Raw genomic sequence first — 15421 nt, 5'->3', positions numbered from 1 at the left:
TGCAGAGAAGGTTCATTTGGCTGATGCTGGTTATGTAGGGACTACAAGAGAAATTGGCTAGGTTGTGTCAGTACTTAATGGAGTTTAGAAGAAAGAAACCCATTGAAATGTACAAAATTGTCAGGGGACTTGAAGGGAAAAATTTGATTTCACTTGTGGGAGAGTCAAGGACCAGAAAACATAGATGTAACTAAAAGATTGCCCATTTAAGATAGGAGGATTGTTTTTCTGAGGATAACAAATCTATGGAATGTTTTCTGTAAAAGCTGAGTCATTGAGTATATTTAAGTCTGAGACAGATTTTTACTCAGTAAGGGAATCGAGACTTACGGGGATAAGGAAGGAAAGTGGTTTTGATCATTACCAGATCAGTCATGATCTAATTGAAGCAGATTTAATGGGCTGAATGAACTGCTACTGTTCCAATGTTTCATGAACTGTGAATCTCACAGGACCATGTTCCAATCAGAGATTTGCAACCCTAACGGTATTCAGCCTGTATTGCCTCCACTCAATGCTCAATTTTCAAATACAAATTGGCACATTTAAACAGTTGAGGGCCACTCGGTCACTGTTTCTTCTGCTCCCCTCTCCATCATTATGCAAGTGTATCCCTATGAGAACACTCCTGGTGAGTCTAAAAGAGGTGAATTTAAAAAGCTTATTAAATTGGGGATGTTCACATCAAGGAGTTTAAGGTTTTTACTCTTGGACAGTAGTAGTCTCAGGCCAGGGTATTGAGTAGGCTCAAATTAGGAGTACCTTTCTTGATGTTGTTTAAAACTGCCCAAGACAAATGAGTCTGTCTTAACTAAAACTTGTGAAATATTTTTATTTCCTATTTCAGCCGGCTTAGGTTTGAATGAATTAGCTTTATTGTCACATGTACTCAAATGAGTCCAGTGAAAAACTTACAAGTTACCACTTACAACAACACCAAAGGTACGAAGGTACCTCGGTACAACTTTACTTAAAGATTAGTTACACTGTAACTACTGTCACCAACACACTGTCCATCCTAGATACAGAGTACCTAGGTACAATCCTTAGTTACAGAATAGAAAAATGCAGAAAAATATTACATTACAGCCATACACAGTATAACCATAGGTCAGAAAAAAACCCAAGAAACAAATTGAAAAGACAAACATCGCAGTCTGTCTCTCCAAGGGCTGTACATAGCCAACCAGCACAAGGGGGCTCTACTTGGTCTAACCGCTGGTTGCAGCCATGTTCCATCCTGAGCTTCACACCGGACCGGTGGTCATTAGCTTCCCTGCTCCGGGCTGCTGACCCTGCTTTGGAGGCAGGGTCTGAGAGGACAAAAGAAGAAAACTGCATAATGGAGGAAAGGAGAGAGGAATAAAATGAAAAAGAACGGGCGGAACGGATAAGCTCTGACTGGAGCATCCTGTGCTGCTGCCATCTTACCGAAATGACAGTATCTGAAATTGTGAATTTATTGTTAGAATAGAGCAGTTTTGTACAGTATTCTCACGTCTACTTGAAGCAACAATGAGGAAGAATTGAGAATGGACAAAAGAGTTGAATTCAAGATGAGATGAGAGTGACAGCCCTTGACATCAAAGCTGCATTTGATCAATTGTGGCAAGTAGGTACATTGTGCAATGATTGTGCAATGTTCTGTACTATTCAAGATTCCTGAGATACTGCAGCAGTCCATGTTCTAATGCAGCAAGACCTGGACGAAATTCAGGTTTCAGCAGTCAAGTAATATTCGCACCACATAAGTGCCAGACAATGACCATCTCCAATAAGAGAGAGAGAGACAGATCGTGGCCCTTTGGCATTCAATGGCATTATCATTACTGAATCCCACACTATCAACATCTGGTCATATAATTGAACAGAAACTGAACTGGACTAATCTTTTCAATACTGTGGCTACAAGAGCAGGTCAGAGGTGAGGAATCTTGCAACGGATAACTCACCATGTGACTCTATAAAGCCTATCCAAGACAGAAGTATGATGGAATGCGCCTCATTTGCTTGGTTGAATGCAGTCCATTTGATGGACACCACATCCACAAACATTCAGTGATACTCAGCAGCAGCAGATTTCTGAAGAAAGGCTCATGCCCAAAACGTCGATTGTCCTGCTCCTTGGATTTTGCCTGACCTGCTGCGCTTTTCCAGCAACACATTTTCTACTCAGCAGCAGTGCCTACTATCTACAAGATGCACTGCAGAAATTCATTAAGCCACCTTACCAGCAATTTCCAATTGCTTAATGATTGCCATCTAAAAGGATGAAGGCAGCAAGTACATGGGAACATCACCACCTTCAATTTCCCCTCCATACACCTCGCCATCTTGATTTGTAAATGCATCATTGTTTCTTTAATTGCTGAGTCAAAATTGTGCAACTCCCTCTCTAATAGTATTTTGGGTATTCTTCTTCCAAATGGATTGCAGTGCTTTCAGAAATCAGCTCATACCACCTCAAGGGCAACTAGAGATAGGCAATAAATGCTGGCCTAGCCATGAGTGAATAAAACAAAATGCTGTTCTTCAGGGGAAAAAAAAATCAATACGCAATTTAAAAGAAAGACACATGCTCTTTGGAACTGACTGACTTTATACCAGAAGCAAGTCATCTATGCAATCAGTGTAGATTAAAATTTAAAGATGGTTTTTGGAGTAGGCTCAATTACTGTCTCTGCTGGGGAGAAATGAATTCGACCCTTCCCTTGTGCGCTTAGGTATGAGGCTGAGTAAGTCCTTGATGGAATTGGACAGATTAGCTAGAAATGTCTTTCTCTAGTCCTATATTTCCAACAAAATGATATTTTACTGATGATCTAGTGTAAGTACAGTTCCATTTCTTCAATATATGTTAGATTTAAACTTTACAGGCTATTAAAAAGATAGCTTTGTGACTCACTGTCCAATCAGTTCTGTTAACTGTCTCAATGATAATTCATTGTGACTGAGATTTTAACTCTTTCCAAACCCAATGACTTGAGCAGTGTTAAAATCAGGTGCAAAGTCTCAGTTTAGATATCTGATTTTATTGTTTGGTTTGATCGGATAGAGAGAAGAAATAAGTTTTACAAGTATAATTTCTTAGAATTAGTGAATTAACCCATATCTTTCCTTTCTATGTAATTGGAAGAGGTCAATTTTACTTCATATAATTTGTCTTTAATATTATTGTTCACTCATAATAAATGGCATAAGCTAATAATATTTAGTTTTCCATTCACTGACATTGGTTAAAATCCAAAAAAAAGTGTTTGGTTCATTTCACATATGTTGTTTTAGAACTTTGCAGATGTCCAGCAATATGTAGTATTTGGACTACTTACTTATTTTCATTTTGCATACTGCATACTATGAATTACTTTCACAACTCTTATTCAGGAAGCACCATCAAGTGGATACTGAGTGAACTACAATAATATGTCTGGTCTACCTAGCTCCTTTTTGCAATTTCTCCAACACTTTAATGTTTCCCATTTCACAGTGACCAGAACTGGGTGAAAAACGCAAACTTGGCCAGAACAATATAAAATATGATCATTACCTCCATGACTTGTATTCAAGTTTGGCTGTGCAGTCCTGTACCCTTTTGACTTTAATTTGCCACTTCAGATTTGCTGGGTATTTCAACAACGTTTGTGGAGCATGTATATCTTTGATCTGCTATTGTTATGATTTAAACAAGTTGTCTGACTCAGTTTTGTAAATTAGAAACAGTAGTGATCTCAACATTGAGCTTTGAGATAAGCCACACTTGATGAACAAAACGATAACTCTTGGTTCTAAAGTTGGCTTTATCTGTGTTGGATATAAACACTATATTTGTCTGTTTCCAATCTCTTATACTTTCTCATGTCTGTTGCTGCCCCTGTGGTGACTTTGGGACCTCTCAACTTCTCATTTCTCAAAGGAATAAACCTAAAGGGATTTCAATTGCTGGAAATTTTAAAGTAAATTCAAGACAAATAGGTTTTATATTCTATTTTTAAAGCCTATTGGCTTAAGAAGCATTAGTGCAGATGTTGCAATTAGCTGTTGACTTTGAGCAATGTTTTACACCAAGATCTAGTGATCTTTGTGGCATAAAAACACTTTTCCTAACAGAAGTTTCATTATGGTGCCAGCTACAGAGGATCTCTGGTGTCCAGTAATAGTATTTATTATAGAACCAAGCTATTTGGCATCCACAAAATTTTCCTTGGCTAAATGGTTTGTTCAACTGTGATTTACCCAGAACTTCCAACGAAGACTAACCACATTGCAAAAGTACCCACTTAACTGCTTGTACTTTTTAATGGCCAGTAGTCTGATGCTGATCACTCCCTGAAATCTTGGTTGCAATGCATGGAAAGCAAAGTCATCTAATGCTGGAGGAGCTGTGAGAACCCTTTTAAGGCAGCATCAGATAGCAAAGGAATTTAAACTCAAAGACAAGTTGAATGAAAGTTCTTGACTGTTTTTAAAATATTTTATTGCTTTTTATTTTTATATCTTTTCACGTTTAATGTTATTGTTATCAACTAGTTATGAATGTCATTTTTTCTAACAAACATTAATGATATTTGTCATGTAATTAGTTTCATTTATTTAACAAAAATGATTCTTTGTCAAGGTGAGTTACATAAGGGGAAGAGGGAAGATAACTTTATCAGAGTTTTCTAGACTCGCAACGTAAGCTTTCTTTGTCTTCATGGATGCTGTCTAACCCGCCGTGATTTCCAGAATTTGTTTTCAGTACAGAATAAAAATTAATCTGAGGGGAGAATATGCCATGGAATGTCTAACTTAACTGTGACCAACTTAAAGAAAGGAAATGATACTGTTTGTGATAACAAGAGAGTTATCCCTGCTGCCCACATTTTTGTTGAAGTCGAAGTACTGGTTATTAATTATTTGAGTTATAGAATTGGGGAGTTCTGGCAGTGCATTTGAAAATCCTGTTCAGTATGGCAAAACTAACACTGTGGACATGAGGGTTGTTTCCAGCCTTTCCAATGAAAGGTGTACCCTTCCTTGTCCCTATAGCTACCCCATCCCAGGAAGGCAGTGATGTCAACTTGTGGTCTTGTAAGCTCTCAATTACAGTTCCTCTTTTAGAACAATCAGCCTTGAGATTTTTTGAATGTTGTAACATTCCAAATTGCAAAAATTTAAGTTATTTTTTCTTAACCACAAAGGCACCTTTGGTTGTGGTGGCCCAGCAAGGGGAAAGCAAGCCAGCTTATATTTAGGGCAACATTTCCTGTCCCTTCCCCATATCTCTACTGAGGAAGGTGTACCACTATTACTTCAGTGTCAAATTGTTTTGGTTTCTGATGAACAAAGGATATCCTCGAGAGAACTATATAGTTACAAATGCTACTTTTCAAAAACACAAATGCAGGTGTCCAACAACCATTACACATCTGTTATCTGTGTCCAGATTTTGACCAGGCTCACTCAGGTTCGCAGCCCTGTCCCAATCATCAATCTTCCATCATCTTAGGACTTGGCATATTGACCCTTGTAGAAGCCTGCACATTCTTTGTTTAACAGTATGACCATGGATCGCCATCACTCTCCACACATCTTGATGGGTGTGGTCGGATTTCAATCCATAATGACTGAAATCATCTTGCTGCTGCAGCTTTCTTCCATCTTTGCAGCCAGTGAGACACAGTGTTCCTTCACCTGTTTTGCCCTTAACCTTTTGGAAACAATTTCTCTCTAACATCACCAATGCCACCATGGCCCCCTCACCTTTGGCACAGTGGAGAGGTTTATGTACTTTAAAAATTACTTGAGTGACGCCATCAGTTCTTCACTCCTCGTATAGCCATCCAGGGCAAGAAAGTTGCAGAGTATGTGACTAGTTTTTGAAGACAGTATCTCGAATAACTAGTCTTTCTGAAGACTATTTTGCTCTATTGGCTTCTTGTTATGTTGCTGTAACACACAGTTGCTTAAATTATGAAATGAAGTAATTGGCTACATTTGGCTTTCAAATAATAATTAGTTGCCTAGTTGAAATTCAAAACTAAAAGAGTAGAGATATAAATCAAAGTTAATAGTATAGAAATAGTCATAGTGGCTGCAGGACACAAATTCTGAATAAGGGTGAACAACGTCTGTGCCAATGACATAGGAGGAGGGGGATGAGGTCCTGAAAGCAGCCAAGGAGTTAGGAAGTTGAAGATCGCACAACTCCAAGTTATAGTCCAACAAGTGGGCGGCACGGTGGCACAGTGGTTAGCACTGCTGCCTCACAGCGCCTGAGACCCGGGTTCAATTCCCGCCTGTGTGGAGTTTGCACGTTCTCCCCGTGTCTGCGTGGGTTTCCTCCGGGTGCTCCGGTTTCCTCCCACAGTCCAAAGATGTGCAGGCCAGGTGAATTGGCCATGCTAAATTGCCCATAGTGTTAGGTAAGGGGTAAATGTAGATGTAGGGGTATGGGTGGGTTACGCTTCGGCGGGGCGGTGTGGACGTATTGGGCCGAAGGGCCTGTTTCCACACTGTAAGTAATCTAATCTAATCTAATCTAATCTAATCTAAAAGTTTAATTGGAAGCAATAGCTTTTGGAGCAGCGCTCCGAAAGCTAGTGCTTCCAATTAAACTTGTTGGACTATAGCCTGGTGTTGTGTGATTTTTAACTTTGTACACCCTAGTCCAACACCGGCATCTCCAAAGGAGTTAGGAAAGATACAGAAAACAGTAAATTTTGGGACTACAGTATTTTCAGTCCCACCTACTTGTACATAGAATTGGGCATTTGAACATGTGGCTGCAAAATGTTTGAAGAAGAGCTATTGGGACATTTAGAGGCATTGGTGCTGATTCTGGACCAGGTGGGTCCTATGAATGATAGGTGGGCTGCATATTGGCAAGACTGGGATTAACATCCCTGCAAGGAGGTTCGCTAGTGTTGTGGTAGCTTTAAACTAGTGTGATAGCGTTTAAACTTGCTTGGTAGGGATGATCAGATCAGAGGGAAGCACAACTGGTAAAATGATATCGAAAAGTGAGAAGTAAAAGTTAGACATATGAAGAATAGGTAATTAGCAAATAGAATCAGAATCAAGAATACTAATTAAAAAGCAGAATTAAAGGCACCCCTATATCTGGATACACGTATAATTTGCAAAAGATGTCACAGATTTGACTACGCAATTTAAGGTAAATATGAGATTAAGATTGTGAATTGAACATCTAAATATATTTTGTATTCCATGAAGAGGCAAATAGGAAAAGGAGGTAGTGAGCACTCTTCATAAGGAAGTTAAGAAGGGATCTTGGATCGACGGCTGTGTTTCAATTTCAAGATATTAAATTACAATGTAATTAAGAAACAGTAAGGGGCAGCAAACATTGGAAGGGATTGTTGATACACAAAAAGACTGCATTAATAATGTTGTGCGTGGTATAAATCAGAAAATTAGAGATGCATTTAATGTGGGTAAAACAGTAATAATGGGTGATATCAATTTACGTGGAGATTGAGTGAACAAAATTGGCACTAATGCTGTGGAGTATATACTGAGAACTGACTAAATCAGACTCTTCTGGATTCAGTATTGTACAATGAGAAAGGGCTATTTAATAACCTTCCTGTAAAGGAATCTTTGGGTTATACTGGTCATAACATGATGTAATTTCACATAAAGTTTCATGTGATGTAGTTCATTTTGAAACTAGGCTCTTAAATCTGAGAAAAGGAAATTATGAAGTTATGAGGGGTAGATTGGCTACTTTGGATTCGGAAAACAATCTAAAAGACTAGATGGTAGGCAAGCAATGGCCAGTATTTACTGAAATGCTACATGATATACAACAAAAATGCTTTCTTTTAAAGCACAAACTCAAAGGGAAAGGTAGATAAAATAAGTTAAAGATTGCATTAGATCAAAGGAATTGGTTTATAAAAGGGCAGAAAAGTTGGTAGACATGAAGATTAAGACAAAAGGACCACAAATCCGATTAAGGGGAAATGATAATATGAATGCAAACTAGTGAGGAACTAAAGGCAACCAATAAAAGCTTATTTGGGAACGTGAAAAGGAAAACATTAACTAGGACAAATGTAGACCCATTGCAAGTGGGGATAAGGAAGTGGTGGATAAACTAAACACTCATGTAACTTAACTTTACTCACTTTGTTTTATATTCCTTAGATACCTTCTAATAAAGATATAATCAAACTTAATTGTAAAATATTGGCCATTTGCCTAGTCTTCAGCAGAACTTGAGTTCAGGATGTAGTGGTATCAAATGATTAGTAATTTGAAATACCTAGAAGCTCCAGAATCTACAAGAAAAAGCGTTTCAGTTGTATCTAATGCTGCTCAAACAATTGATAGCACCTTCTTATTGAAAGCAAGATAAGCTGGTAAAATCTAGTGAAAGTCATCAATCTTTTCATGACTCTCTTAATCAGATTTTCAGGGATTTTAACCCTTTTTTTCTGATGACCAAGAGTGGATTTACTTTGGTTTGACACAAGAGAATTTAACAAGTTAGCTTTGTATCTCTCTTCGTAGATCGTGTCACACCTGTGTTTCTCCAGAACTTTATTTATATTTCAGGTTTCCAGCAATGACATTTTATTTTTGACAAGAGGTTTATTTTTATTTGAGCATTTTCCATTTTTACATATAAGAATGTCATTATGTAAACATGTGCCTTGCATTTTTACATAATCTATGACGCACTCACATATGATTTGGTGTGTATCTGGCCCCTAAATTTAAAATATTTGACATTTCTGTTCTCAACCATTTATGCTGTTGTACCATGCATAAATCCTCTACTGGCTGATTTATATCACTTACTTGAGACCTATTTTCCTTGTAAAATCAACTGTATCCAACCAAATCATTGTTTTCCATTTAATTACTTTGAATTGAATATCTCACCTGACTTTTACTGCTGGTGCAATAATTTTTAGAAGAGTAATGTCCTCATCAGGAGGTGGAGAATCTAATGTTGCCATTTGGATTTCTACAAGATTTTGTTTATATGTCAAAGATTGAATTCGCTGTATACGATAATTATATTTACATTGCTTTTAATTCTGAGATATACAAGTGAAGCATAAGTTCTTAAATAAAGGCTTGGAATACTAGAATTAAACCTAACATGATTGTAATTTTTAAAAAAATCAGAAAGCAGACGATCAGATGAGCATCTCTCGTTTTTGGAGTAATGCCCACAGCAATCTGACTGTCATGTTCATTGTTTGCTCAAGTTGTACCGTCAAGGGAAAGCAACAGCAGCAGCAGTTAGATCAGTGGTACCATGATTGGCTCTGTTGCACAGCAGGGAGAATCGGACTGTATGCAAACCATAGAAGTAGGGGACTTTATAATCGGGGCACAGACATTTCTGTGGTGGCCAGCAAGATTCCAGGATGTTGTGTTGCTTCACTGGTGTCAGGGAGAAAGATGTCTGAGTGGGCACAGGATATTCTGAAAGCAGAGGGTGACCAACTAGAAATCATGGTTCAATTGTTTTCACGAGAGCATCAGAGGCTGAGGGACTTCCTAATAGAACTATATAAAATTACATTAATTCATTAAAAATAAATTAATTGCCATTGTTTTGTACAATCTTCCTGTAGAGAAACTGTTGCATTCTGTCCACACAGTCACTTGCTTTGAAAGAAATTCCATATGTCTGAAGTGATATGGTAAAAAGGGGTGAAAAGATAAATCTGTTTCACATGCTTTGTCAAATCTGAATTATTGAATTAAATTTTTAAAAATGAATACTTTGTTAATTATTTGTAAAGTACCTGAATAATCTAATGCTGAACCTAAAATCTGACACCTTGTCTTTTTACTTATTTTTGTTTTCAACTTCCCTGCTTTCAGTATGGCAATTGAAGGATTCGGCCAGGCAGTTAACTTTCCTGGGCGCCCAGTCACTGCCTATGGTTATCGTCCAGATGATCCTTACCTCTATTCATTCGGAAGCAGATAAGCCCAACAAGAAATATTTATTGATTCTGAAATCTTTTGTATATAATTGAATCTGTAATGTTTTGTGAATCGTTGTCAGTGTTGCATGTTGTCATAGCTAACTGGTGATCTATACAGTTTTAGGGTTTCTATGTATTTATGTAATGACCAATGCCCTGATGTAATGGAAAATATTAATTGAATGTTCTATTACATAATATAGCTTCTGTCTATTCTTTTGGACAGTTGAATAATTTTGGAGTAGAGGGTGTGATTTACAAAGAGTAGTCTCAAATAAGTGGATACTAAAAGCTAATATGTTGGCTGCTTAAGTTATAGGGTCTTGAGTTCATCTGATAAAATGCTTCTTATCCTAATATATTTTAGATTTAATTTTTATCTTTAAAGCTAATTACTATACTGAATACAGTAGTCCAAGCCATTTATTTTGTTACTCAAATGGTTATGTAATTGCACAGCCTCATAGTTAGCTTGAAACAACATGAATTATATTTGTCACTGGTTGATGCATTTCTTTTGTTCCATGAACTTGAAGCTTGTTTCTATTTATATAGACATTATTGTGACCTATGAACAAATGTGAATTTTAAATAGATTTGGCACAGCTTCCACTCTATCATATGTGTTGTATTTGTTTTACATTAAATGAACATAGTGAATTAATAAATGAGAACTCAAAATATGCACAACAGAAATGTTTATTTGTGTTAACTGTTCAATTACAGAGCTGCTTTCTCAGTGGAGATTTGCTGGAAAATATATAAATTAGATGAAAACAAAAGCAGCATTAATGCTCACCATACAAAAGTCAATACATGAATAATTATGAACAGAGTCTTTAAAAACTGAGTCGCTTTTCACCTAACTGGATGGAATGTCTCCCAGTGGGCGATCCTTCATGGCAGGCTGTGTAAGATGTTTGTTTTATTGTCACTTGCATGGCTTCTGATAACCCGAACTTACGCTGAGTTGCACCATTAAAATCTGGGGATAGGCTTGAATGTTCAGTTGATCTTTTCCCCCTCATTTCCATATGATGTAAAACAATCTTATCCTTTCTCTCCCAAAGCTTTTTTCCGTGCAATGGAATTTGCAAGAAGTTGTTGTATTCCTACAGTCTTCACAGAATGCTCCTTTGGAGGAGATGCTGATGTTGTTCTTTGTGGAACAGGCACTTGCTGAATTCTTTATCACATTTCAGTAACCTTTCAATAAATTTTGATCCAATTTACTCTCATGATTGCTAGATTCTAATCATAGCACTTATTAAAGTAGCAAAAGGAGCATTGTTGGACTGGGATGAATTATGTTAAACAGGCTTGATTTTATGATTATCATTAGATAATATCTTGTTGAAGCATGTTGTTTTCTTTTAATAATTCATAATCAAAACATTGCAAGTTAAAACTTTTCTATATATTGTAGAGTAAATAGCCATAGCCAGCCAATTACTAGTTCTGAAGGAAAAGGATGATCCAGGCCATGCCAGTTACATGTGCTGTTTAAAAGTGCAAGCAATATGACTTGGATCAGACATTTTTGACTGTAGATTTAAGCCAGAACACACAAACATCCCTCTTAACCTCCTTATCCAACATTCAACCTTCTGTAAAGAGTGTAAAAAGTCTCCTACAAAATTTGTAAATATTTTTAAGATTTTCAGGAAGTAGTGTGCTTGATAAAAGCAGATCTCAAATAGGGTTATGAAGAAAGCAAAATTGGTGCTAGAACTCTGAATACCAGAGAGATGTGGACATGACTAGATGAGGTCTAAAAGGCATGAAATCAGAAGGAGGATCTTTTCAACGAACTGCTGAAGAGCAGAGTTCCATAAGCAAGAAGCCATAAGAAAATGAATGAGATGTGGAGAAAATGCACATTTGTTTGACCATAAAATATCCATGATCCTAATGTCTCTGCTGTGATGTATAATATATGCTTAAAAGGAGGTCTTCAAGGGTGGTTTCTAAATTTTGTACTATAGAAATACCAAGGGAAAAATAAGGGTGAGAGGACTCCGACCTATGTGGAGCATGTTCTGAGGCTGGTGGACTCAGAGAGACTGAGGTTTGGGATCTTCCACTCACCATCCCGGGCATTGACCTGAGCTGCTCACCCGAACTTTGAGTAAAGTCTGAGTTACATAACAGCAAAGTGAAGAACTGATTAGTTATTAAGTAGTTGTGTCTCCAGTAATTTTGGAAAAAGCAAATTTCTAAACTAATAGCAGGAAATAAGAACTTTAGCCACAGTACAGGGAATTTGAGTGAAACACTTCTAAGTAAGAATACTAATCTCCAACTTGTAGTTGATAGTACCTGGGTAAGGTTAAATATATAAAAATAACTGATTCTAAAGTAAGTAAAGTGATTTAAAGGTTTGTGCTTAAGATACACCAGGATAGCTCAGCCAAACAGAATGGAGACACTGAGGTATGCAGATGCTGGAGATCAGAATTGAGTGTGTGTTGCTGGAAAAGCACAGCAGGTCAGGCAGCATCCAAGGAGCAGGAGAATCGACATTTCATTCCTGATGAAGGGCTCTGGCCCGAAACGTCGATTCTCCTGCTCCTCAGATGCTGCCTAACCTGCTGTGCTTTTCCAGCAACACACTCTTGACTCAGCCAAACAGAATGCTTGTCATGTGCAATGGTAGTGATGTAGATGGGCCCACGTGCAGCCAGTGTCATTAGCTGCGTAAACTTCTGGATTTCAGAGCTCAACCAATAACTAACACTGAAGTGTATGCATCAGGTAGAGAACCAAGTGCAGAGCATAATTAAGTGGTCATATTGCAGGTTAGGGGCAAGTAGGCAGTTATGGAACAGGAAACTGCCAATAAGTCTAAGAGAAACAGTGCAAGAGTCCTGTAGAGGTCTCATTCATTAACTGGTTTCCTCTTCTGGATATCAGTGAGGACAATAGATACTTGGAGTTATGGAGCAACACTGGCACCATCATCCTCACTGGTGGATCCTCGCAGATGAGGATGACTCTCTTCCACACTCAGATGAATCCATAGGTGGCTGTACAGACCGATGCAGCTTTCACAGGCTCTATTACACTTGGGACTGAAAGTGGTGGAGGAAGGGGTGGGTGGGGCAGTGTGTTCCTTTTGCTGTTTTTGCCTGGCTTCCACTTTTTCCCCAATGGCAAGTCTTGAGGTGCTCAACACCTTCCCAGATGCTGCCTCTTCCGCTTTGCTTGGTCTTGGTCCATTGATTCCCAGGCACCTGTAGGAATGCCGTACTTAGCCAGTGATGCCTTGAGGGTCTCACTGAAGCACTACTTCTATCACCTACCTCTGAGTTAGAAATACAGGACGACCCCTGTATCCGCGGAATCATTTTCCGTGGTTTCAGTTACCCGTGGTTTACCATGGCCCCAACATATTACAGGGAACATTCCAGGACTGGGGGCTGCTGGGTAGGTAAGTTTCCCATTTACATGAATGGGTTCACTCCCATCCGTGTTTTCTAGCTTCCATGGTATGTCTTGGAACGTATCCCCCATGGGTACTGTATTCAAGGACTGTGCTTCCACTACCTTATCAGGAAGAGAGTTCCAAAGAAACTCAATCTTCAAAGAAAACATTTTGCTAATCTGTTTTAAATGGGCAATCTCTGATTTTTAAGCAGTGACCGGTAATTTGGGATTCTTCCATAATAAGAAATATCTTCTCCAAATATACCCTGTCAAAATCCCTTAGGATTTCCAACTTTTCAATCAAGTCACCAATCACTCTTCTAAATTCCTGGAGATACAAGCCCAGTCTGTCCAAAGTTTCTTGACAAAACACCTGAAGTCTAAACTTTACTAGAGTTTTTTTGCCAAGCTAGCCAAGAGGATTAATGAATGGAAGGCTGTTTGTGATGTCCATGGTCTTCTCACAGTTGTTCAATATGGTGCCAGACAAGAGGCTTGTAAAAAACATGATAGCTCAAGGAATAAAAGGGACAGTAGCAACACAAGTTGGAGGAACAACTCACCATCTTCTGCCGAGGAACTTTAGCCCTCAGGACTCAACATTGAGTTTAACACCTTTCTCCATCTCTTACGCACCCCCACACTCCAGATCCTGCTCTGTATGAGTTGCTCTTAGCACAGTCAACCCATCTTCATCTATCCACAGTTTCCATTAGAACCTATTTCTTTCCAGGTTGACTATCAGCAATTCCCTTGTCTGCTTGTATTTTCTCTCTCTCTCTCTGTTGGCATTATCTCAAAGTATTCATCTCAATTCCCATCCCAAATCCCATCATCAGCATAAATGCCACCATTTCTGCGCTGCTTTCAGTTCTGACAAAGGGTCACTGGTTTCAATGTAAGTTATGTTTTTCTCTCCACAGATGTTGCCAGACTAGCTGAGTTTCTCTAGCCCTTTCTATGTTTGGACAGTAGCAATGTGGATACGCTGAGGGATAGGGAACAGACAGTAATGGTTATTGGGGATATTTTTTGAGTTGGAACAAAGTGTGCAGACGATACAAAACTTGGAAGAATTGTAAACTGTGAGGACAGTGTAGAACTTCAAAAGGCCATTGACATGTTGGTGGAGTGGTGGATAGTTGGCAGATGAAGTTCAAAGCAGATAAGTATGAGGTGATGCATTTTGGTAGAAAGGACATGGAATATAAAATCTAGTCTAACAGGTAAAAGGGCAAAGAGACGATGCATACATACAAAAGTCTCTCAATGTGCCAGGGCAGGGAGGTAGAGCTTTTAATAAAGCATAAAGTTCAAGAGTTTATTAATAGGGTCATAGGGTACAAGAACAGGGAGATAATAATGAACTTGTATAAACTACTGATTAGACCTCAACCAGAGTATTGTGTACAGTTCTGGGCACCACACTTACAGGAGGGGTGTGAATGAATTGTAGAGAAGGCAGAAAAGATTGATGAGAATGTTGGCGGGAGGAAACATTACACTTATGAGGAAACATTGAAGACATTAGGACTGTTTTCCTTGGAGAGATGGTTAAGAGAAGATTTGATCAAAGTTTTTGAAATCATGAGGGGTCTGATCGAAAACGAGAGAGAGCAGTTTTAATGTGTTTTGTGTAAGAAACAAATGAGAAGTGAGAAGAAAACTGAGTATTTAGGGTATGGAATGTACTGTCGGGTGCAGATACCATGGGCCAGATGGCCTCCTGCACTGAAACGATTCTGTGATTCTGCAAGTCCTCAAGTTTTTCAAGAAAAAAAACATTAACTCTCCTAAGGATCGGAAAGAATACTTACATTGTGAAAGGAGGCAAAAAGAATCCTATGCCCAGCATGCCTGGACTTAAATGGCAACTTAATTCAATGAAAAGTGTTATATTACAGGTAGTTGGATGATAAAAGAAAGAATTAGAATTTATCTTTTTACATATTTTTACTAACTTTTAGTTAGAAGGTGGTATCTTCCTACTTTTAGCCTATATCTGGACCTTCCAGTAATCAGGCAGTTGATCGGCTGTG

General features: G+C 38.3%; 1 protein-coding gene across 3 annotated transcripts in view; it reads left to right on the top strand.

The window, feature by feature from the left end:
- Positions 1-10638, top strand: part of kifap3a (kinesin-associated protein 3a) — a 212305-nt gene extending 201667 nt beyond the window's left edge. For all 3 annotated transcript variants that reach the window (XM_072573970.1, XM_072573968.1, XM_072573969.1), the window contains one exon: positions 9850-10638. In XM_072573970.1, coding sequence (XP_072430071.1) covers positions 9850-9958 — 109 coding nt within the window. In that variant the 3' untranslated portion in view covers positions 9959-10638. The remainder of the gene's footprint in view (positions 1-9849) is intronic.
- Positions 10639-15421: the final 4783 nt, after the last annotated feature.

This window comes from Chiloscyllium punctatum, chromosome 7, assembly GCF_047496795.1.
Source record: "Chiloscyllium punctatum isolate Juve2018m chromosome 7, sChiPun1.3, whole genome shotgun sequence".
Lineage (NCBI taxonomy): Eukaryota > Metazoa > Chordata > Chondrichthyes > Orectolobiformes > Hemiscylliidae > Chiloscyllium > Chiloscyllium punctatum.
The sequence above is the reverse complement of the archived record's forward strand: the minus strand, read 5'-3'. Positions and strand labels throughout refer to the sequence as shown.